Below are 23,071 nucleotides of genomic sequence, written 5' to 3'. Positions count from 1 at the left end.
GGTTATAAAGTGGGATGAGACATTTGAAGGAGTTTGCATGATGCAAGAATGGAGTCAACCCTGCCTTCAAATTGCTGTAGGCCAAGGCCAGGATCATTTTTTGGAGGGGGCACAACACCCTCCACGCTGCCTGTCTGTTCCTGTGGGTGTTGGAGGGGACCTGAACCATGCTCTTAGCCCAGAGGCTTTGCTTCTTCCCACTTTCTTCTTCGTCTCCTTGACTGTGGTAAGCTTTGGATTAGAGTGCTTGTATTGGTCAGGCAAAACACCAAAACCAAAACATTTCACAAGATGAAATTTACGGAATGGCATTTTTAAGTTATTAACTGCTAAAAGAACTGAACAGAAGCTTTTTCCAGTTATTAGAATGCCTTCTCTGGGTATATTTACATGACAGAAAATCCAGATGCCCAGCCTGAAACAGCAGTTTGTTTTAGATAACTTCAATTAGAAAAAGAGCAAAAATCTTTTTTTGAAAAATAGTCAAAACAGTCCTTTGAAATTTTTGCAATGAAACTGTATAGCTGGCAAAAGTTCACAAATATAATTATGTGGGTTTTTCTATTTTGCCATGATTCAAAATGGGAACGTTTTTTCGATTCTTAAAACAAATAGTCACAAAAAAGAGTAGGAAGGAAAAATAGTAATCACTTATCTGGAAATGTTCCCAGCCTCTCAAAGCTTGTAATATACGGCTTAATGAATAGTTTGCAAACCATTTGAGATGAACCTTTCCCCTTTGTTACTGTGACAAAATCTTTACAGCTAACCCATTCAGCCATAGCCACACAGAAAAAAAATAAATGCAGCCTTCATTTTCCTCTTTGGTTTTCTGAAATTATAGCTGAGAACACCTGGGTGTTGGCTCAAACACGAGGGGGAGCGGTGTTTCCCGACTTCTGGAAGAGGCAGTATCACCTTCCTTTCTTCTCGCTATTATTCAGTCCACTAAAAGGTAATTATTCTCCTGCTGCAATTAGGCAGTCGCCTACTGCTTCCTTGGTTGAGGTGGGAGAAGTCACCCTGGCTGACGTCAGGGTTTTGAACAGGTTTAGGCTCCTGTTCACCCCTGAAGCCAGAGAGAGGTGCAGTGGGGGGGATGCTTCCCTTTGCTCCCCCATATCCCAAGCTCTTGCCTCTTCCTTGGCCTTGCTGTCAGGGGATGCCAAACCTTGGTCTCATCACTGTCATGGCCAGGACGGGAAAGCCCTGGACAACGTGGTGGCCTCCACTCAGCCTCCAAAAGAAGGCTGAGCAGAGTTGCTCTGGCTGTGGATCGCAAGTGCCCCAAGGAGGACCCTGGAGCTGCCTCACATCTTGGCAGGGGCTTGAGGCATTGGGCGGGCCTTCCTTCCAAATTGCATTTACAGGCACGCAGTGGTGAATGCATTATGCTCAGATGCAAAACTAGCTGATGAGGTGGGCTCTGTCTCATCTAATTTTAGCCACTTCAGATAAACCACCAAACTGGGTTTCCTCGCTAGAGATTGGGGCTCGGATGGAGGGCTGTCCATCCCACCTAACCTGGGTCTGACAGGTGGCCAAGCTTAGATGAGACGTTTTCCACTTTTAGCAAGGAAATGACAGCTCATGCCCTTCCCCAAAGGCACTTATCTTTTTTCTTTGCATCAGTCTTTTAATATTTGCTTTTTTTTTTTTTTTTTTTTTTTTTTTTTTAGGTTGCTATTAGAATTGTGCCCCATGAGAGCGCAGAGATCAGTGGCGCCGTGTGACCTGTAATTCTTCATGTGCTGGAGACAGGAAGAAATTCAGTGTGATAATAGTGTCTGCAAATCCTGGGGATGACAGGCAGGGTGTATTCGTCTGAGTGTATGCAGGCGTCTTGCATGGCGATGTCTCCATTTGCGCTAATATCCCTGCCCCGGGCTGCCTGTAGAGCCAGGAGAGAGCTAATTGATGCAGTCAGTAGAGTCTAGCGCTTGATGCATTTCATGCTAAATTAGGCGTCTGTGTTTGGTCAGATGAATCACCCAATGGAAATGTTGGTTTCTTTCCATGAAATGAGCCCCCAGCAACCAGCTCACATGAGCTCTGCGTGGGAGACTTCAGAACTGAGACAAAGTCGATCCACCCCGTTATGGCCAAGAGAGTTTAGAACTCATCCCTTTGCCTCTGAACCATATGGGGCAGCGTCACCCTTTGCCAGCCCTAGTGCCATCAGAGCAGAGGTAGTTTATATCTGGAATAGATACGGATCTGGCAGAGCACAGCCCTGATTGCAGTCCTACTGAGCCCACATAGGACAAGGTCAGCATGGGCATCTGTCCTCGTTCCATGCGGTGACCTGGGAGGACCAAGCAAGAGGAGGTCTCGGTGGGGAGTGAAGCTTCGGGCTGGCACCCTTGTCATGCAGGAGGCTGTGCAATGCTCAGAAGCATTTGGGGGGATTCTGGCAAGCTTTGAGATCAGTTGGTACTTAAGCAAAGGGCACCTTGGGCTATAAAATACCTAAGGGCGACGTCATTAAGGGGGTAACTAGAATAAACACCACTGGACTCCTGGCATCTGAGTCCCACCACACCCCAAGCTCTCTGCAGAGAATCCAAAGATCTTTTTGGCCCTTTCTCTGCCCGTGGACACATAGGCAGCAAAAGAGCACTTCTTCCCCCACTGTGTACTTTCATTAAACACCAGCTATGGAAAAATTCAGGGACAAAACATGTACTTTCAATGCAGTTTATTGAAGGCACAGTGGAAAGCTGGGAATTTCGAGCAGTCAGTGAAGGAAGCTCAGTTTACGTGAGTAAAAGATGTCAGACTCAGAAGCCTTGGAACTTCCTTGGTGTTTAAGGGGTGGGGATGGGGGTGAGCTCTTCTAAAAATCAGCACGCTTTGAACTAGCCACCCCTAACATGCAGAAGCAAATGAAAGTACTACGTATTCATCTGTAAGCAAATTCCACAAAAAGCCTATGGCTGCAGTGTAAATAGCAGGTGCTTTGAAAGTTGCAATTGCCCAGTTTAAAATTTAAGCTCAGATTTGCAGCTCAGGGTTTATTTTTTGACGAGAAAAGGAACGTGCGCTTTGCAGTGCCTCCTGGGAAAGTTAAACCATCATCCTCTTTTCTGAAATGCTTTGGGAGGTGCTGTAAGAAGAAGAGGTGTCTTGTAAGGAAGAACATCACTAATGAATCTGCTCGTTATGGGAAAGCCAGGGAGGGAAGGCAGTGGAACAAACAAAACCTAAAAGCTGCACTAACCTAGGCAGTATAAACTCAGGGAAACAACACCATGTTGAGCACCTGCTGGAGAAGCTTGCTAGATGTGACTTTAGGGTTGGGGACTTTGAAAATGTTACCTGATGGGGTATATGTCTGATGCTAATGAGTTTGGGAATGGACTTGGTGACAATGGTGCTATTTGTGGGCAGAGAAACAATTCTGCATCATCTCAGTGATAGGAACTGTGCTCTGATGGTCCTGGCTGCGCCACCCCTGTGGATGTCCCTATGGAACAACACAGGGGTCTCTGACAACCCCGAAATTTCCCACCACGCCATTGTTGCACCCCACAACTTCGGGGCCATTTGCAACAACGACCGGGGAGCCCCCCAGCTGCCTGATGACACAGCCTTGGTTTCCAAAGCTGACCACACCACCAGCTTGGCAAGCCCCGATCCTGGCATCCAAGCCCGGGTTTCCCGTGCTGATGACGGTGCGGGCTGGGTACCCGCCGCTCCGGGAGCTGAATCCCCCGTTTTTGCAGCTGACGCCCCCGGCTTGGCAGTACACCTCTGGGACGCACTGCTTCGCCACCGAGCTCATGACTCTCTTGGGATGGATCCCGGCGCTCCGGGAGCTGAACCCTCCGTTCTGGGAGCTGTGGCGTCCGGACCGCCTCCCCAGGGAGCCGTAGCCACACGCGGCTGCGTTCGCAGCCAGCATCCCGCAGTCTTCAGGGATATTGTAGCCGCTGCTGACCACAGCTGCAAGATAGCCCGTGGGATTAATTATTTGGAGCTGGAAGACGCTCACAGGCAAGTCACTTCGTGAGGGACAGAACCGACCAAACCTGATTGCTGCTGCACTGATCCGACCAGCCTGAGCCCCTGCTCCTTCCTCCTCCTCCCCCAGGTCCCCGCACAACCCTCGCAGATCCTCCTGCCTCCCACGCTTCTTTCCAAGCTGGAGGCTTGTTCTCACCCAGACCCAACGCACGCCAGCCCGTTGCCTGCTGGGCCGGCCAGGACAGCTTGCTGTCACCTCCAAGAGTAGAAAAGGGGCATGAATTTGACCTTCCCCCCCTCCATCCAAATGATGATTTTCTGGAAATTCAGAGGCATTTGAGGTTTCTGGGACAAAAGCTTTTCCCTGACAGCCTGGGCTGGACTGGAAAAGGGAGACAAAGGAGGAGGGAGCCAGGACAGACAGACATTGCTGTTCCATAAAGTGCCCTTCCTACCGTGAGAAACCCTCAAGGCTGTAAATCTTCAGGTTACTTACACACGCTCACCGGGTTCCCCACACATATTCTGTTAGGGGAAAGAAGAGAAATGCATGTTATCCCATTAACCAGTTGCATGCACATCTAGAAACTTGACGTTACTCATAACTTCCAACCACACATCCAACCCACTTGTCTCCTAATCCCTTGTTGCAACACGTCTGACTATCCCTAGGACAGGAACTGTTTTTGCTGGCACAAGGGTGGCCTGTATGGCCTCCAGCCATCTCTCCAGCCCCCAGTTTCTGTGAGCTGGGAGGATCCTGGAGCTGCTAACTTCACTTAGGAGCTGGAATCATCTGGCCTGTAGCTCCAAAATCAAGGAGGAAAAGGACAAACCCTCGGCCACCCACCTGCTCTCTTCACCCTCCAGTAAAGTCTTATAGGTTGCAATCTCAATGTCCAGGGCCAGTTTGACATTCAGCAGCTCCTGGTAATCCCGCAGCATGCAAGCCAGCTCATCCTTGGCCTTCTGGAGGGCGTTCTGCAGCTCAACATGCTTCTCCCGTGCATCTTTCAGGGCACAGTCCCCGCGCTGCTCAACATCACAGATGGAAGTTTGCAGGCAGGAGACCTGTCAGAGGAGAGGATGACAGTGTAGGTGTGTTTGGGGCTGTGCTTCCTAATCCTTGGTTAATCTGCACTTGGATTAATCAGCTCTTCCAATTGCAAACAGGGAAAGACAACAGCTTCCCTGGGGGGTTTCTTCCCTCAGTCTATTTTTATACTACGTTGTACAGTGCATGACTAAAACAACGCCCTCTTTAAAAAGACTGCTTGGCCCCCAAATTTCTCACTGTTTCATTTCAGTGCTGGTCACCACTGAAGGCTGGATTTGGGACTTAGCCTAGAGCAGGTCTTAAGACTACTGAAGGCCAATGCATCATCTTCCCTCGTGTCTCATCTGTCCTCCAAGGCATTGCCCTTCCTGCCAACAGCACCTCCGGGCCTCACCTACCTGCTTCTTCACATTCTCCAGCTCACACTGCAACTTCTGTATCATCCGGGTTAGTTCCGAAATCTCACACTTGTTGCTCTGCAGATCGTCGCAATACTTGCCCCTTTTATCCTGAAGCTCCTGAAACTGGAAAACAAAACCAGGACAGTTGCCATTTCTGATCTGCAGCCCCCTGAGTTGCTGTCAGACACCCAGGTTGCTTTGTACTCACCCGGGTTTGGTAGAAGGCATCCACTTCTTCTTTGCTCTTCTGGGCTATTTCTTGGTACCAGCACTCCACATTCTTAATGATGCTTTCCATGTCCAGGTCTCGGTTGTTGTCCATTTTCACAATGACCGAGGTGTCGCATAACTGGCGATCTACCTGAGCTCGTTCCTACACGGTGGGGAATGGCAGCTGTTAGCAATGTTAGCTGTTGGCAGTACTCAGACTTTGGAGTGAGGGAGGGCTGGAACAAAGAGCCACACTGCCCAGCTACAGGCACGAGTCAAGAAATGTCCCTCCAGTTAGCTCAGCAGAAAATCCTCCCTGCTGGATGAGCACGTCAGCTGCTGACCTACGTGCTGACCTGCAGTAATTCTGTCCACATCAAGGGCAAGGAATGCAGGTGACTTAACCCCTGGTATCCTGTCATCTTCGGCTGCTTTAGTGATGTTAATGACAGGATTAATTTGGGAGTTTCTTGAGCTCTAATCAGCCAGCTGCAATCCGGAGTAACGAGACAGACGCATCTCTTTTCTCAGAGGTAGAGTTAGGACAGCCAATTCATACCTGGAGCTGCATTAAGAGAGGGGGAGCCACCCTACCTCCAACATAATCATGCTAATATTACATCGACCTTGTAGATCCGTGTTTCAAGTATTCAGGGCTTGGGACGAGAGCAGTCCAAGAGAGACTGGAAGCTATAGAAGTTGGGGGTACCCAAAGGGTGACACAGCACCGTCTCTGGGGCAGACCAAAGGAACTCACCTCCTCGAACACACATTTCAGCAGCTCCAATTGCCTTCTAAGCAGATCCACCTTCACCTCCAGCTCTTCCTTGTTCAAGAAGATACAGTCTGCGTCCTGAAAGAGATGAGATGTGCTCCAGCCCGATCTCACTGAAACATTGGGGAAGTTCAGAGAAGACAGAGGCAGCGCCAATAAAACAGATGCATGTTTCAACAAGATCTCAAGAGCAGAAAGGTGTGAGAGGATGAGTCAAGATGCCCCAGTGTCTCCTCAAGGAAAACAAAGCCATTCCAACATGACTTACAGGAATTAGTTTATTTATTACTTAGGTCTTAGCTACAAACTCAGAATTGACTAATGAGTACATAAACATAATTTTTAATATTGTTCAAATGATTTCTCCTTTTCTGATGTCCAAGTATAAAGGATGTGAAGAGACTGTCAGGAAATAACCAGCCTCTTCAACATCAAGTGTGCCAGTGCGGCCTCTCCCGCTCTGACCCCTTCCATGAATACACCCTCCCGTGACAACTTGAGAATATGTTTGGGCTAAGAAAACTATTGCATTAGTGCTGATGATGTGGACTTTGAGGGTATATTATTCTTGCTTTCTACTCCCATTGTCTCTGTTTCTGACTGTGCTTCTTTACAGGCCTCCCTCTTCCTGCTCACTCTTGCCAGGCATTTGCTAGCAGTGCACTATTGCAGCCAAGCTTTACACCAAATAAGCCCGTTAGAGGTATAACGTTCCATTTATTTTGAGCTTCTCACCTTTTTGAGTGCTACAAACTCGTTCTCTACAGTTGTACGCCTGTTGATTTCCTCTTCATATCTGTTGAAAAAGGAGAAGAAAAAGGCTGAGGCAAGCAACACTCAAACAGACAGCAGCCATCACGAGCAATAACAGCCTTCACTTGCCCAGAGACTGCCATCAGGCACTGTAAGAGCAGTGTCTGGAAACCGAGCATTAGACCGACCAGAGATCGGAAGCCTCGTCATGACATTACCAATGCAAAGAGCCTGCAAGCGAGGCAGAAGAATGCGCCATCCCTGAAGGGGCTGCGCTGCTGGGCTGGGAGCGGTTGCCTGCAGGAGAGCAGCGCCAGCAGCAGCAGGAGACCCGAGGGCCCTTACTTGCACTTGAACTCCTCCACCAGTTGGCTCGTGGCACACTCTTCGCTGCCCAGCTTTTGCTTTTCGCACAGCAAGCAGTCCAGGCGCTTCCGCAGGTCGCAGATGTAGTTCTCAAAGTACAGCTCGAGGTTCTTCCCTTTCTTTGGTAGCACGTACTGCTGCAGGAGGCCCCATTTGGTCTCCAGCACCTTGTTCTGCTGCTCCAGGAAGCGGACCTGAGGGCCAAAAAGTAGCAGTTCTTCAAAGAAAGAAGGGAAGGCAATAACCAACACCTGATTTAGCTGTCTGCTCCCACTTTGAAACCAGAGCTGGTCCTGCAGGCATATGAATAGGACTTTAGGAAAGCGTGGGGCAATACGCCATAATATTCATGAAATTATCATGAAATCTAGCCCCTATTTAGGAATCTAGAAGTCACATGTCTGAATCTCTGCTAACTCTGTTTCTCACCGATGACTGCCAATGAAGCTCCTCCAGAAGCTGCCTCTGATGTGCCATAGGACGAGACAACGTCCCCAGCTGGAGGGACCTGTTTGTCCCCCCTACAGAGGGATCCTACCGTGGCAGCTCAGCCTTAAACATCTAACATTTGGATGCCTGAATCGAGATCAGCTTTCTCTACCTTCAGGAACGGTTTTGGAACAGGCACTCCATGTAAAGACAAAAGGGGAATAGAAAGTCTAACATGGGGCAGAAAGATGAGCCCATCTGAGCTCTAACTTCTGAGACAGAACAAGGCTGCAACAAGAAATCAGCCTTGGACTGAGGCCATCCAGAGAGGGGACAACTGCAGGGAAGTCCAGTGCTGCCACAGACAGGGTGCAGACCCCAGCAAATACTCAGGCTGCAGTGAGCCCTTCTCCAGCAGTGGAGATCCCGGTCTGAACAAATACGGCTCAGTGGGATCTGGACCCTTGCATGGACCCAGCTCAGCAGCACAGGGCACAGGCAGGACTGGCGTTTTGGGGAGGGGTTGGGTTGTTTTCCCTTTTTTTCACCAAGAAACGTGGGTAGGGAGCAGCCTTGCACTCACCTTGTCGATGAAGCAGGCAAACTGGGTGTTGAGGGTCTTTATCTGCTCCTTCTCCTGGCAGCGTATTTCGTGCTCCAGTGGGTCGACCCCAACGCAGAGGGGCTTCAGAAGCCGCTCATCGATGCAGATGCCTTGGATGCCGTCAGCCTTGCGATCGGGGTAGCCTCTGATGATGCTGTATCCCCTGGGGCCGCAAAGGCCGACCCTTCCTCCGACACCACCGTAGCCTACACCTCCGAAGCCGAAGTCTCCGAAACATCCAGTACCACAGACCCCGTTCACGTAGGAAATTCTCCTGCTTCCACCCAGGTTGCAGACGCTCCTGCTGCTGTAGGCACCAGCCCCGCAGCGGGCGGGCTGGCAGGCGGAGGCGGCGAAGCTTCGGCCGCAGATCTCCGAGGCTGAGCTGAAACCTCTCCGTCCCAGCACGGATCTCACCGTGGGCGCCTGTCTGCTCATCGTGGCTCCCGTGGAGGCAGAATGTGGAGGTTCGGGGGAAGCTCTGCTGCAGGAGAGGAACGGAGATCCCGCTGCAGTGACACCTTGACACTACCCCTTATATATATTTGGGAAGCTGGCCTTGATAGGATCAGGACATTAATTTAAAGCGCTTGAGGGTTTGGTTTGCCTGGCAGCAATGAATGCTCCTCAAAATGCAAAACAGCCCAGCAAATACTAACTACTGAGGAAATAAAAAGGAATCTAAAAGTGCTCTGTTTGCAAGTTGGCTTAGAATACATTACGGTTTGAAGTGCTCCCCTAACTTACGCTAATTATAGTTTAGCAAACATTTTTGAAGAAACTCTTTGTGATTTATTTGCAGTGTGTCGTTTGGGGTTTTGTGTCTCATGGGGTTTTGTGTATGATGGCATATTTTGCAGACTTGCAGTTTGGGGGGTTAATTTCACAATCTCTCCTTTTTTCTCTCACCAGGCTCATTTTGGGTACGGAAAAGTAATAACATCACAAAAGAAAGCAGCTGTGGAAAAACGATGGAAGTTGTGCTATGATGCCTGAAACACTGATAAATTTACTGAGTTATGGGTCTGGATTCATATGCAATGACTCAGAGTGCCCCCCCAAAAAAACCTTCCCTTGCAGCATTTCACACCAACCTTCACTTACCATTACAAAACACCATCAAAACAGAGCAGATTCATCCAGAAACTGAGGCACCTTTCAGTTGGTCACTAGATTTATGTTCTGTGACATCCCAGTGACGTTTTTCACTCAAGCAGTGCTGCAAATTCTTAACCTGAGGTCCATTTGACACGGTTAAAACTTTGTCCCTCGCTATATAGAAGTTCCTACCCATCTGGACGTCAGAGACCTTTTGCTTCATCTTCTGGCAGTCCCTGCAGGTAGCAAAAAAGGATTGGCTGCGCGTTTCAGGCTAGTGAGATCCACCACATTCAAGAAGCAACAGCTGAAGGTTGGGTGACTTTGCCAGGCACGTCCTTGACTCAATGGGGATGCACTCAGAGAGAGACAACAGCCCCTGGGCCGGTGTCTGGGGGAACCAGGGTGATTCACTCTCCACAGGCATTGGTCTTTCTCCATCAACAGAGGAAGCCTTAATGAGTAGATTAGACGGGCACCTGAGATGGTTTTGACTCACATTGGCCAGAGAATCCCTCTCTCCTAATCACCAGCCCAGGGAGGTGAGACACTGAAACAACCATCTCTGGGCCTTCAACAAACTGAACCTCAGAAAGTCAGAGCAATCGGGCTTTTCCAGCTCTTTGGGCATAAAGCCCTTGGGAGACAAGACATTACCATGCATGCAACTGATAGCCCTCAGCCCTTCCTCACTGAAGGGGATCTGTGCTCCGAGAAGGCTGCTGCTGCCTATAGACGTGAGGGTATCTGGAGGCAGACAGTAGCCATGTTCCCTCACCCTCTTTAACCCGTTTGAAGGCATTTTCATTGCAAATCACAAAACCAATGCTAAACCTCCTTAAAATGTTAAGCCTTCTAATATCAAGCTCTCTGAAAAGGATACACGCATCGAAACTCAGAAAGCCATAGGACGTGACTACAATGCTGAGATTCACGAGGCTATTAATTGAATGCGTAATTGCAACTTACATGAGTTTGAGGGTCTGGTGGTGTAAATTAGTTGCGTAAACTGATGCTCTTGCCTTATACAACTGGAATAATTCAACATATTTATAGCATGACTTTCAGATTACACCTTTGTCTGTAATATTTTAGGCTCACAGTTCATGCTGGGTTGCCAGCACAATCGGCAATATCAGTTAAAACATACCACTGGCAAATACGAGAGACTTCAAGCTAAAGCTTGCAACTTCCATGATCCTTTAAATTCTAAACAAAGGTTGATCGGAACTGAAATGCACATTTGAATCCAAAGAACAGTACAAAAGGCAATTGTTTTAGCTCTTTCACTCAGCTAGAGCTACCACGCATTCTACATGGGAAGGCTGCGTCCTGAATCAGAAGTCGGGCTGGGAGCTGCTGTGCCGCCGCTCCCTTTCTGCACCCCATTATACACGTCGGCTGCGTGAGAGACACCTGGAACATATCACAGACTGCAATTAAACGTCTGCAAACCAACCGCACTGCATCAGCCCCACTTCCAAAACGTCTCACCAGAGCTGCCCGCTTCATGCAAGGTAAGAGATTTTGGCCATAAGTTGTCCAGTACTGGGCAAAATTTCTGTGTTAGCCAAACTCTTGCTGTTGCTCGTGAACCACGGTGAGAAGGCAGCATTGCAGGAGGTTCACTTAATGTCTTCTAAGTCTTTCCAAGGAACACCGAGTGTTTCATCTGTTGGCACATAAGATCTCAGGAACCAACAACTTGTTGTGAGTAAGGACATGGCAAATGGGAGAAGCAAAAACTGCATTTTTTAAAAAAAGGTAATTCATCATACTTACATCTTTTTTGAGGGAGAAGGGGGGACAGAGGAAGGAAAGAAGAAAAATATTTTGATGAGGGGTTGAATGAATCATTTTAACGACTTGCAATCTCTCCCTTTGTCAGCGTTCTTCTCCCTGTATGTGCTGCTGAAAATGGAATTCATTATGAGAACATGTGAAGTTCACTAATTTGTTTGTTGCCTCTGGAGATGAATCTCAACTAGCTCTTAAAATATATTTTATGCGATAGTCTCAAAGAACCATGCTCCATCTCTGTAATTAGACAGCCATAGAAAACTCCTTGCATTCAGATAGGACAATGGCAATAACAGCATTTGATAGGCATAAGATTTGGTCATAATATGCATTTTTACACACGCACAGCTTCATGGACTATATAGACTCCTGTCCACTACATTCACAAGGTGTTAAAGAATTGACTTGGTTAGTGCATCCTCATTCTCTTGTATCCTAAATCCAAGGTCATCCATGAGAATTCAGTGTGGTAATGTATTTTTTCCTCTCATTAGCCTCTGTCTGCTCTATGTTAGAAGCCAAGGCTGGGATTTTCAAAGGATGTTCCTCATAAAATTCATCAAACACTGGGCCTGGATTTGCCTCCCTCCCAGCTTCAGCCATCAAACTGGCCGTGTATTCTAATTTCATCTTTGAGACTCCCTCTATGGCTAATGTAATGAGATAGGCATCTCCAGACAGTGATTCATCACATCCTAAAATAGGCAGCTAGGATAGGTGGGAGGAAGCAGCCTCTGGAGGCACTTGCCTTGCTCTTTATTGACTACCAGAGGCAGTCTAGACAACCAGACAACCAGACCAGGCGCCCAACTTCTGGATGGTTAAAGTTAGGCGAAATTAGTCCCACCCTTTGGGCGCCGAATTTCTTCAGCACCTTTGAAGCCTTAATGAGAGTACACAACATCACACGCTCTCTAGATCTGCTCGGTTCCTGCTGTACGCGTATGTCATATCTCTGCATGGTGATTAGCACCTGTAAATCTGAGGCTCGCAACAAAGCAAAGGATTGGTTTGATCTTTTTCCACACTGATATCTTCCTCCCACAGAACTGCACAGTGGAAATAAGTGTGGGATGTATGGGAACCCAGGCCCTTGAATGGGATGGAATCACACTGCCTGTTAAAGCAATAAAATCAGAAAAGGAAAGGAAAACATTGTGGCTATTACTAGGCTATGGCAGCCTCCCTGTAAAGCTGGAGGAACTCTTCTCCCTTACCATTGAAGCTGTTTGCTTGGGCGGAAGGGATTCCGTGAGCCCTGCAGAGGAAGGAATTGCCCACAGAAGGTGGGCCAGATCCTCCTGGGAAGCGTGTTCAGGTGGCAGGAGATACCTCTGCCTTTTGTTATGCTAAGGCACCAGTGCCCAAGCCCTTGTTCGACTTGATTCATGTAGCTTTGTGATGTGCTGCTGAATTCCTGACGAAGCGCCTGGCTGATTCATGAAGCACTGATGTTCAGAGAGACTGGTCACAGCTTTAAAGAAAAGCACTTCCTAAATTAACTTATCAGATCAGCCAGCATCTTGAAATGGTGAGGGGGGAGGCTGGAGGTGAGAAAGCAACGCTAATTCTGTGTCATCTCCCTGACTTACTCTTCTCTTGTGGCAGAATCATCTATTTTCAGTGGAAACACCATAACCTTTTTGAGATACTTAAACCCCTCTTATGAATATTTACAGCTGCTCCATTTTCTTTTGTTGTCAAATCTTTCCTGTGGTTTTCTTCATTAAAGATTGTGACTGTTTTCTTTTGTGCTCCTGATTGTTCTCTTTGTACATGATTGGGAAAGGGCATCTTATCACACGGGAATTACGGAGGGAGAGACAGTGCTTCCAGTTCTGAATCACGATAATGGCTTCCGATAGGAAAGAACTTCCCTCTGGATTCCCCCTTTTGTAAAACACTTATCTGGCTGGCTGGCACCTACATGGTTCGTTTCTTTGCTCTGCTAGTTAGCTTTCATCAGTTCAATTGCAAAACAGTTTAGTCCTTTGTGGTTGGTTTATGGCACTAATTTGTTGGCTTCTTTTTTAATCTGCTCAAGCGAACAATAAAATGTCTCCCTCTGATCAGTTCTGAAATCCTAAACTGGTAGTCATAGGATCTTCAAAATGATGCTGAAAAAAGCAACCAAGCATATTCCTGAGTTCTTTCCTATAATGACCCTATTGCAGAAGCTTTTGAACAGCTATTAAATGTGTTTTATCATCACACCTCTGTAGTAGACATGCTATAAAAATGCAAAGCAACTGAGATGAGTTCTCTGTGAATCTTGTAACACCCATTGAATAGCATTGGGCAGGAGCCAAATTTGCTGCAAATTGGCATAAATAAGCTGACTTTAAAAGGTTTCAATAAATTACACCAAGCAAATTTGGTGCTGCACAACACTCTCTGGGCAGCCCTGCTACCTCAGCTTAGCTGTTAAGGCTTCTCATCAACAGATACGCCTGAACGGGGCTTTTCTGTAGTCTTCAAAAACACTAAAACCCAAGCAGCAACACATTCATCTCCATGCACTTTATTGGAAAAAAAGAGCAAAAAGTGCAGAGCTCTGTAGTCACCAAGATACAAGCGAGGGTGCTGTAATTCATGCAGATGTCAAAGTGCAGACCGCCTGTCAGGACGCTAAGGAAGGAAGCTAATAGAAGCACAAGCAATGCAATTACTCTTTGCTGACTACAGAAGGTGAAATGTATCCTTTTTTTTTAATTGAGATTTCCTTTATGACTTGCCTGCCTGCATATGGATGACCCAGCAGCTCCAAGACAGCGAACAAAGAGCCCCTGAAGTCCTGCCCCTCCTCTCCATGACCCTGCGTCACCAGCACAACTCCGCCAACTTGCCTAAAATTAAGTCGGGCAGACTTTGATGAAACGGAGAGTCCTACGGGCTCATTTCCAGGAAAACTTCCAGAGGCATGTTAGGGAAAGGGTTTGGAATTAAATATCTCAACTTGTTTCATAGAAAGCAAAGGCTTAATCATGAAAAAAAGGGAAGATAAGGCTGGTGGGAAGTGGGAATTGAGTGATAACATGACAAGTGCCCCAACCCAACCTCCAGACCTTTAAAGAAGCAGCATAGAGCAAGAAGAATATGTGTTAAGCATCTCTTTTTTGATGCGATCCTGGTGGAGTTCCTCTGATGTGGTTTCCTGATGTTTTTCTACCCAGGATGCCTCTTCCCCTCGTGTAGGGTGGGGTGGGGGACATTTTGCTGCTGCGGGTGGAGCAGGGCTGCGTTTTTCTGCTTTAGCTCTTGCCTCCTGCTTATCCTGCCTGGCAGAGTGGGTGCTCAGATGCAGGTATTCCCGGGGCACAGAGGCCCAATTGGGATCCCCTTCCCTGGCCAGTGCACCGCTTGTGAGCAAGTCGGGTTTCCCGAGCTCTGTGCAGCTCCGCAGCTCTCCCCACACCATCTGCCAGCCCCTTTGCAGAGCCCACCAGCACCCATGGGGGCCAAGCTCTGGCACGAATGGCCCCCACATCCAGAGCTACTCCTGGGGAAGCAGCCACAACTGGTAGCACCAGGGACCCAGCACCTCCCTGCTGAGTTGGCGGCGCTTCTCGAGGTGAACCCCCCATGGCAGGCTGCAGCATCTCCCGGCTGGGATGCTCTCCTGGCACCACAGAAGGACCCGCGTCTTCTGCACTGTGGACCAGGTCCACAGCCCAGGCTGGCTTTGCAGCCAGAGGAGCTGTTGCAAGGTGTGGTGATCACTGTTGTGGGAAAACACAGGCTGAATCACTCGGGGAGCGATTCCCATGGGGATAGTGCAGCCTCCCTGCTCCCCCTGCAAACCAGCACTGGCTTTTTTAATGTCATAAGGAAAACAGAAAACTTCAAGCTTACTTACACACTCTCACGGGGCTCCAAATGCATATCCTGAAGGGGAAGAAAGTCATAAGGTTATTCATCATATAACTAGCATTTCTAGCATTTTCCAGTCTCCGTGTCTCTGCTGAAGTGTCCCGAGACTGAGCACTACACGCATACTGTTGCAGAGGTACCCACCTGCTCTCTTCACCCTCCAGTAAAGTCTTATAGGTCGCGATCTCAATGTCCAGGGCCAGCTTGACGTTCAGCAGCTCCTGGTAACCCCGCAGCATGGAAGCCAGCTTGTTCTTGGCCTTCTGGAGGGCGTTCTGCAGCTCCGTGTGTTTCTTCTGCGCATCCTTCAGGGCACAGTCCCTGCGCTGCTCAGTATCCCTAACTGATGTTTGCAGAGAGAATACCTGTATTGGAGGCACAGAATTCCTCACTTTCCCTGCCCAATCTTTTTCCATATTTTCCTTTAAAAGAGAAATTCTGTCTTCTTTTGAAATGAAGTATCAATGTTGCTTTTAGGAAAGGCAAATATTTCCAAAATCAAATCTCAGTTTTGAAACACTACAGAGTATATCTCTGTACTGTGAGGCTGTGTTAAGCCTTGTTTTGAGGATACTACTACTTCTAATAGTTCTAATTGGAACTGATAATTAAGGTTTTCCATTACTTCCCGTTATAAAATATATAATGAATCAGATGGTCTGAAAATTATACCAGTTCCTATGGGTGGTGAATTACTGGTGACTCATAATTCTACCCTACTTACTGGATGCTTTGAACCTGTGTCAGAAGCATTGTCTCCTGCCAGAATTCTTGCTGGAGCAATTGTCTGTGTGCCATAGTAAATCCAATGATCTAATACGGCACAATTTTTTTTTCAATAATCAAAATGATCCACCAGAAAACAGGGCAGCAAAGCAGATAACCCTTTTTCCCTGCTCCACAGGGGTAAGATCTTCTCTAGAGCAGTGGGACCAGCGTGAGGCACTGCTCTTCGGTAAAGACAAAATAAATGCAAGAGAAGTAGAAAACCAGACTTGGGATCTCCCATCTAGGAGATTCAATGAGTAAATATGGCCCATGATACCTGCTTCTTCACGTTTTCAAGGTCACACTGCCATCTCTGGATCACAAAACTCAGCTCTTCAATCTGTTGCTGGTGGGACTTGAGTTGATTGCAATGACTCCTCTTTGCCTCCTCAAGCTCTTGGTACTGACAGGAAGAAAAGACAGAGCTGGCAATCAATACGGGTAGTGTAGGCAACATAGGAGCCTTGCCTCTGTTTCCAAAGTAAACTAACTTTAGAGAAGTCCTAATGCTTTTGCTTTGGGGATGTTCTCCCGACTTGGGGACTTCACCAAGTTTAGCAGAAAAGTAGGTCCATAAGTTACATAGTCAAGACAGAATGAAAGAAGTCCTTGCATCTGAACTGCTGCCTTCTGGCAGCTACATGAAGGATATGTTACTGTTTGCTGCAACTTACCCTTGTTCTGTACAATGCATCCAACTCTGTCTTGCTTTTCTGAGCTGCATCCTCATACCAGCACTCAACACTCCTGAGGATGCCTTCCATGTCCAGACCTCGGCTGCTGTCCATTTTCACAACAATGGAGTTATCACAGAGGCTTGTCTCCAGCTCAGCAATTTCCTAGAAGCCGTATGAAGTGGCTGTCAGCACTGGGTTTCCTATCTCGCAGCCCAGTGGCCGTACCACCACCCCTGAGAGATTGTCTTGAGCCACAGCCCTTGAGTTGTGGCTAGAGTTGGTCATGCATGCAGCTTGAAGGTTTGGGGCTTTTGGAGATCTTCCTTATTCCCACTGCCTCTCAGAGTGACCCTGATGGATTGATTTAATTGGGACTAAATCAGTGTAGACAAGGAGAGGCTGGTAAGAATAGCTGCCATCAACAAGAATGGGAGAGGAGCATCCATACCTGAGCCGACACACACTTCCGGAACTCTCTCTCCTGCTTTAGGGTTTCCAGCTTTGCTTCCAGCTTTGCCTTGGTCAGATAGACACAGTCCGCATCCTAAAAGAGTTCCCAGCCATTTAGAAGTCAAAATGGTGGCTACGTGGAGACCTAAGGTAACTTCACTGAGTTTTTAGCACAGGAAATTTTGTTTAGGAGATGTAATTGTTCACCTCTGAGGGGTGCCAGAGGCTTATAGAATATTGCTGAGTTCTTATGTTCCCTGGCAATACTCTGCAGCCATAACTGTCCAGTGACTTACAACATCCTCAAAATATTATGCCAGAGCAGAGGAAACTTCTCAGATGTCTGAATCCAATGCTTCCATTCATCCCAATTCCTTACCTTCTTCAGTAACACGAACTCATTCTCAGCAGCTGTGCGTCTGCTTGCTTCCTGCTCGTATCTGTTGGGGAACAGAAGGGACTGGTTGCTGGGTCATGCTGGTGCTGGAGACCTTTCCTGGGTATTTAGGGCTCAGGGTGCCTTTGGACCTCAGCCTTTTGTTAGAGTGAAGTCTGTCGATATGTACAAAAGTAAAAGTCCATTAGAAAATCTGTCTAGCTCCCTGCCCTGTGAACTTACTTGCATTTGAACTCTTCAACAAGCTTCTCCGTGTTGTTCAGGTCAGGCTCCATCCTCTCCCTCTCATGGAGCAGCGAGTCCAGCCGCCTCTGTAGGCTGCAGATGAAGTTGTCGAAGACCTGCCTGAAGTTCTTCTGGGATGGCAGGACCTGCTTTTGGAGGAGGTCCCATTTGGTGGCCAGCAGCCTGTTCCGCTGCTCCAGACGCTGCACCTGCATTCAGAAGGCAAAGCCACCCTCGTTGGGCACCTACTTTGGTGCATCATACAGGGACCCAATGAAGGTGGGGGGAACAAGGCAGCTTCTCTTTCAAGTTAATGCTCCAGGGGCTCATTATGGTTCAAAGGGGACAAGAGGACAAAAGGGGAGCATTGCAACCTTCATAACCCAAGAATATGAGAGCAAACGGGGCGTGCTGCTTTCCCAGTCTCCAAGGAAGCCCCGCAGCCTTTGTGGCTGCTACAGAAACCATGGGCTATTTAAACACCTCTGCAGGCCAACTGGCTGGTAGCAGAAACCATCTTTTGGCTGTCAACAATGCAGCTTTACAAGGTCTACCTGCACAGAGAGGGCAAGAGTGCAGAAGCGCAGCAAGGTACCTTGGAACAACAGCTCCCTTCAGCTATTAATAATGCATACAGCTTCAGCTTGTCAACGCATAAACAATCAAGTTAAAATAACATTATCAGCTAGATCTGCACTTGCATCTCACGGTGCTGGAGCCATGCATGTTAAACCAGCATCAGGGCCATGTAATGGGACAGAAAAAGGAGAGGAATCAAAGACCTGAACACAAAAAAGGGTTCCTTTATACTTAAAGCCCATCATTCCTTTAATCTTGCCTCAGCTCTCACCTTGTCAATCAAGCAGGCGAACTGGTTGTTGAGGCTCTTCAGCTGCTCTCGCTCCTGCCTTCGGATGTGCTGCATTTCGGGGTCAATCTTCACATCAAGAGGCTGCAGCAGGCTCTCGTTGACATGCACCACATGAATACCTTCACTTCTGCAGATGAAGGCACTCCCCTGACCCCCCCTTTCACTGCAGGAGTATACACCCCTGCACCCCCACCCTCCACAGCCTGCCCGTGCCAGGCTGTGGCCAGCAGAAATCCACTTCCAGCCCCCCACGTCACGGAGGCTTTGGCTGCTCCAGGCTCCGTGCCCTCTGCCCAGTGGTGCAGCAGAGGAGAAGGTGCTGCTCTGGCAGTGGCTCACACCACTCACAGCTGAAGATGCTGAGAAATTCCTCCCATGAAGACACCTCCCAGCTAACAGCTGCTGGCTCATGCTGGCAGACGTGACCAGGGACAGGATCAGGGATGTGGGGCTGCTGGAAGAGAGCAGCTAAAAAGGGGCCCCTCTGCTCTGACACCCCTGAGAGCCTCCTTTATATACATCCCAGAAGCGGGGCTTGGTTGATGCAGATGAATAATTTGGGGTTTTCATGGGGTTTGCCTTGCCTGGCGGCAATTCGTAGGTCTAAATATGCAAAACAATGCATAACACTGAACATTTGTGAAATCCTATGGAATTTTGCTGGTTTTGAATTGCTTTGCTTGCATTCCAAGCTTGGAGGACACTGTGTCTTGGGTTTTATAAGGATTCTTTTTTCAGCTTGTCCTCCTTCCTTCCATTAATTACAGCTTAGCGAGAGGGACGTACCCTTAAGAGTATCTCCCACTCTGTCAAAGAAACCCTGTAGAGGAATGTTCTGTTGAACAGCAAATCAAAACTGATTCTTGCATTATCTATTATTTCCCCAGTCACTCCCTTGGGAGTCTCTGAGGCTTCTCACCCAAGAGCAAAGACAGCACGTGTCCACCAGCCACAGCCGCAGGCAGCCCCGCACCTGGAAGCTGGGAAACACAGCGTGGATGTGACGCACCAATTGGTACAGAAGGGTGAAATATTTCTTTTTACAAACAGCCCTCCGGACACCATCCCTGTGCTGAGGCTCCTCACCAGCAGCCTCTCTCTTCTTCATCGACTCCAACAAAAGTCTAAGCTGACAAGCTCAGGCTTAGACGCCCAGCTTTTGGAAGCATAAATTAGAGCAGCTCTATCTTCTCATTAAGTTTTCAGCCTGGATTTTATGAAAGACACAAAAAAAACGAGACTTCCTTGAAGATGACAAAGACCCTAGATAGGAGGCTTAGCCACAAAGCTGTTAGCTGGGTGCTCGTTAACCATTTAATTGGTAACAGCAGTAGGCTTAGCCCTGGTGTGAAGACTACGAATGCACCAGCAACCAGTACCAGGCAAAAACATGCACCTTATTAATAGGGCTGCTGTATGGCTGCTCTCTGTTACTATCCTTTATATTTGAGCTTGTAATTAAAACTCTCAGGATACCTCAAGGCAAATAAAAATGATTTATTAGAGTTGCTTGACAGCTGGGAAAGAAAAGGCTGATACGTTTAATATATTTGCTGAGAGCCTCACAATGCCTCAGAGGTGGGGCCAGGATTACCTCTCTGTCCTTGTGGCTCCTTTCCAAAGCCTCTTTCAAAACAGAAAGGCAAATGGTTTCATTTCAGAAGGCTTGAAAGAAAAGGTTTTCCCCTGCTATTATGCCATCTTAATCCGTAACTTTTAGTTGGCCTTTTTTTTGGCAATTAAATGTTTATATGTTTCAATTGAAAAAAAAAAAAAAAAAAAAAAAGCATTTCAATTGCTCATTTCTTCCCTGGGCTTTGCAGGGATTTTTTTTTTTTAATTATTTTCTCACTTCCTGGTTTCATTGGAGGGTTTTTTCACCATCTTTCGCAAGAAGGCTGATGAAAAGCAAAACGGGTTACCAGAAACCTTGCTGGTATTCTGGCTGCAGGAGCGGCTGGTGCCCAAGGTTTTCTCGTACCTCATTATTTGCAAATGCTCTGCACTGGAACAGTTTGCCCTTAGCCCAGCAAGAGAGACAATCGATGGTATGCAGTAGCTGGAAAGACAACCGGCTTAACTGCAGGTTCTTGACAGCACTATCAATTACACCCACATGCCAAGGAGCAGCAGTGATTGAAGCCCAGGGTGCCTCACCGCCCGCTTAAATGCAGACAGAGTCTGTGGCAACCCCAGCTGGAAGAGCAGGATCGGAGCCCACAAGGAGGACGCTTGGCCCGGAGCTGCACCGGGTGCTCTGCACCCATTTTGTGCTTCCAGCCCAGCCCTCCCCAGTTTCCCACCGAAGCCCGTTGCTGCACCCATGGGTGGGCATTGGGACACCCGTGTCCTCCCACACCTCCCGGGTGGCAAGCTCGCCCGCTCCACCCAGCAAGGAAAGGCTGAGCCTTCCAGGCAGGCAGGGTGAGTGCTGGGTCCTGCTCCCTCGCTGTGTTTGGAGCCTACGGGGTTACGGCTTCTGCTTTGGAAAGTTTTCTTCCCCTGCATATGCTTTGATGAGCAAAACTCACGAACTCGGTTTTTTGTGTACTCCCAGATGTAGGAAAAGGTTCCTCTGTCTGGACCAGCCTCACCTTTGACCCCCAGTCCCGGTGTCCCCGATGGCCCTGGGTCCCCAGACGGCAGAAGATGCCACCAGAGGCAGTACTTGTGCACACCATCTGCTCATGGGGGCACTCTGGGTTTAAAACCCACCAGATCTGCCCACTTCCATCTGGCTGCTGGCACTTCGTTTGCCTCTGAGCAGAGGGGGCTGTACGTGTTTGTGAGCACTGAGGAAGTAGCAAGGGGAACAGCTACCAGGGCAACCACAGCTCATCGATCCTCTAACCGCCAAGAATTTTGGAAAGAGGCCCAGCAGCGAGAACAGGAGGCCCATAATTCTTGTGGTGCTACAATGGTGCCATGCCTAATGTCACAGCTTTTTGCCAAAGTAAAGCAAGGGAGGGAACTTTTTGTTCCTGCCACCTCTGCACGGCAGAGGGCTGGAGTCCGAATCTCCCTCACCCAGGATGGTGCCCGAGGGCCAGCTCCGCACGGCCTTGGCCCAGCTCCTTTCTCCCACCAGGTGGTGGCATCGAGCGCACCCTGAGCATCTCCACCCGGCCGTGGTGATGCTCCTGGTGGCGTGAGCCCGTTCGCACCCAGTCCAACGCTCCCAGCTAGCAGGAGCTGGCTCGCACCTGTAGAGGGCAATATTTAGAAGGCATGGGGACAACAAGGTCCTCAACCGTGCCAGAAGGTGAGATTTCCTACGAGTTTGTACCCCCAGGTTTGCACCTCTCGTGCACGTCAGGGTATGCCCTGAACAGACCAACACACACACACCAGGGAGGGTTTCAAGCTTTTAGTTGCCAAAGAAAAAGGTCCCAAACGGCCTCAGTGGAAGGCCTCAGAGCAATACAAAGAAAGTCTACAGAAACGATAGCAACCATCGCGATACAGTCGTAAAACAGAGGTGAGCCCATGCACAGTGGGCAGGTTGGAGCATTCGGCACATGGGGGTGCAGGGAGAAGAGTGCCCAGGGCTGCGGGTGACGTGGCTGGACCAGCGGTGACGGGGTGCTGGGCAGGAAAGGCACCACTGCCTCCAAAAAAGAGGCAATGCCATTGCAGATTTTTGCATGCAGATGTTTCTGTGGTAGGGATCTCTGGAAGAAGGGTGGGTCCCTGACCAAATCCCCAGGCAGACAAGCATCCCCCCCTGTGAGCACACCCTCCATCAGTCCCATTCCCAGTCCCATCCTCAGGACCAAATGGTTCAAGTCTGCCACAACCCAAAATGCCTCACTGGTATTCCTCCTCCCCGGAGCAGCTCCCACATCCAAAGCCAGACCCAACTCGGCCAGAATCAGAGACGCCCCCAGACCTTGACCCCAGAGCAGAAGAGCTGTACCCTTCAAAGACGGAACTGAAGGAACCCCAAGAGCTGGATCCCTCACAAGGAGACCCTTCCCCAACAGCAAACGTACAAGAACCAGAGGCTGAGCTTCCACAACATACAGACATGGACCCTCTCCTACCAATACTTCCTCCAGAACCACAGCCAGACACTTCTCCTCCTCGTCCACAGATCAACCCTCCACTGCCATAGCTCGATCCACCATGACCGGAGCTTCCACCTTCGCCCGACATGGACCCTCTCCTGCCACTGCTGCCTCCAGAGCCAGAGCCTCCTCCTCCTCCACAGATGGACCCTCCACTGCCATAGCTCAATCCACCATGACCTGAGCTTCCAGAGCCTCCAGACATAGACCCACCACCTCCATAACTTCCTCCTATGGCAGAACCAGAGCCGCCGCCTCCTCCTCCTCCACAGATGGACCCTCCACTG

General features: G+C 48.7%; 2 protein-coding genes and 2 long non-coding RNA genes across 7 annotated transcripts in view; 2 read left to right on the top strand and 2 right to left on the bottom strand.

Moving 5' to 3' along the window:
* Nucleotides 1–2,530, top strand: part of LOC308184025 — a 36,575-nt gene extending 34,045 nt beyond the window's left edge. For both annotated transcript variants that reach the window (XR_013942552.1, XR_013942553.1), the window contains exons 4-5: nt 845–955; nt 1,680–2,530. This is a non-coding gene — a long non-coding RNA (uncharacterized lncRNA). The remainder of the gene's footprint in view (nt 1–844; nt 956–1,679) is intronic.
* A 153-nt stretch (nt 2,531–2,683) lies between these two features.
* Nucleotides 2,684–11,223, bottom strand: LOC308183998 (keratin, type II cytoskeletal 4-like). 3 transcript variants are annotated; one of them, XM_080570653.1, is made up of 10 exons: nt 11,154–11,223; nt 8,541–11,075; nt 7,508–7,722; nt 7,145–7,205; nt 6,392–6,487; nt 5,633–5,797; nt 5,422–5,547; nt 4,817–5,037; nt 4,463–4,491; nt 2,684–3,945 (listed from the first exon to the last, which is right to left on the bottom strand). In XM_080570653.1, the coding sequence occupies exons 2-10, from the start codon at nt 8,997–8,999 to the stop codon at nt 3,467–3,469; spliced, it is 1,851 nt and encodes a 616-aa protein (XP_080426779.1). In that variant the 5' UTR covers nt 9,000–11,075; nt 11,154–11,223; the 3' UTR covers nt 2,684–3,466. The 3 variants fall into 3 exon arrangements, with proteins under 3 accessions (XP_080426779.1, XP_080426781.1, XP_080426780.1); XM_080570655.1 differs by lacking the exon at nt 11,154–11,223 and having other exon boundaries at nt 8,541–9,045; nt 9,666–9,792; XM_080570654.1 differs by lacking the exon at nt 11,154–11,223 and having other exon boundaries at nt 8,541–9,042; nt 9,666–9,790.
* On the top strand, nt 11,071–22,515 carry LOC308184028. The gene is made up of 3 exons (XR_013942557.1): nt 11,071–11,176; nt 19,605–21,141; nt 21,275–22,515. It is a non-coding gene; the product is annotated as an uncharacterized lncRNA (long non-coding RNA).
* Nucleotides 11,503–19,109, bottom strand: LOC308184010 (keratin, type II cytoskeletal 71-like). The gene is made up of 10 exons (XM_080570676.1): nt 19,066–19,109; nt 18,697–18,844; nt 17,844–18,055; nt 17,604–17,664; nt 17,223–17,318; nt 16,772–16,936; nt 16,375–16,500; nt 15,474–15,694; nt 15,316–15,344; nt 11,503–11,570 (listed from the first exon to the last, which is right to left on the bottom strand). Exons 1-10 carry the CDS (start codon nt 19,092–19,094, stop codon nt 11,518–11,520), a joined length of 1,140 nt encoding a protein of 379 aa, XP_080426802.1. The 5' UTR covers nt 19,095–19,109; the 3' UTR covers nt 11,503–11,517.
* Nucleotides 22,516–23,071: the final 556 nt, after the last annotated feature.

Source organism: Anser brachyrhynchus (assembly GCF_964034855.1).
Source record: "Anser brachyrhynchus genome assembly, chromosome: 29".
Lineage (NCBI taxonomy): Eukaryota > Metazoa > Chordata > Aves > Anseriformes > Anatidae > Anser > Anser brachyrhynchus.
The sequence above is the reverse complement of the archived record's forward strand: the minus strand, read 5'-3'. Positions and strand labels throughout refer to the sequence as shown.

Excerpts from the sequence above, each read along its gene's own strand:
- LOC308183998 (XM_080570653.1), bottom strand. The coding sequence starts at position 8,999 with ATGAGCAGACAGGCGCCCACGGTGAGATCCGTGCTGGGACGGAGAGGT. Across the intron at positions 7,206-7,507 it reads GTGGAGGAGTTCAAGTGCAA|ATATGAAGAGGAAATCAACA; the intron begins GTAAGGGCCCTC and ends CTTTTTCAACAG. Across the intron at positions 3,946-4,462 it reads GGGGAACCCGGTGAGCGTGT|CTGTGGTCAGCAGCGGCTAC; the intron begins GTAAGTAACCTG and ends GCTATCTTGCAG.
- LOC308184010 (XM_080570676.1), bottom strand. The coding sequence starts at position 19,094 with ATGGGAGGAATTTCTCAGCATCTTCAGCT. Across the intron at positions 15,345-15,473 it reads CTGGAGGGTGAAGAGAGCAG|GATATGCATTTGGAGCCCCG; the intron begins GTGGGTACCTCT and ends CTTCCCCTTCAG. Across the intron at positions 11,571-15,315 it reads TTGGAGCCCCGTGAGAGTGT|CAGCACATACAGGGAGAAGA; the intron begins GTAAGTAAGCTT and ends TTCCATTTTCAG.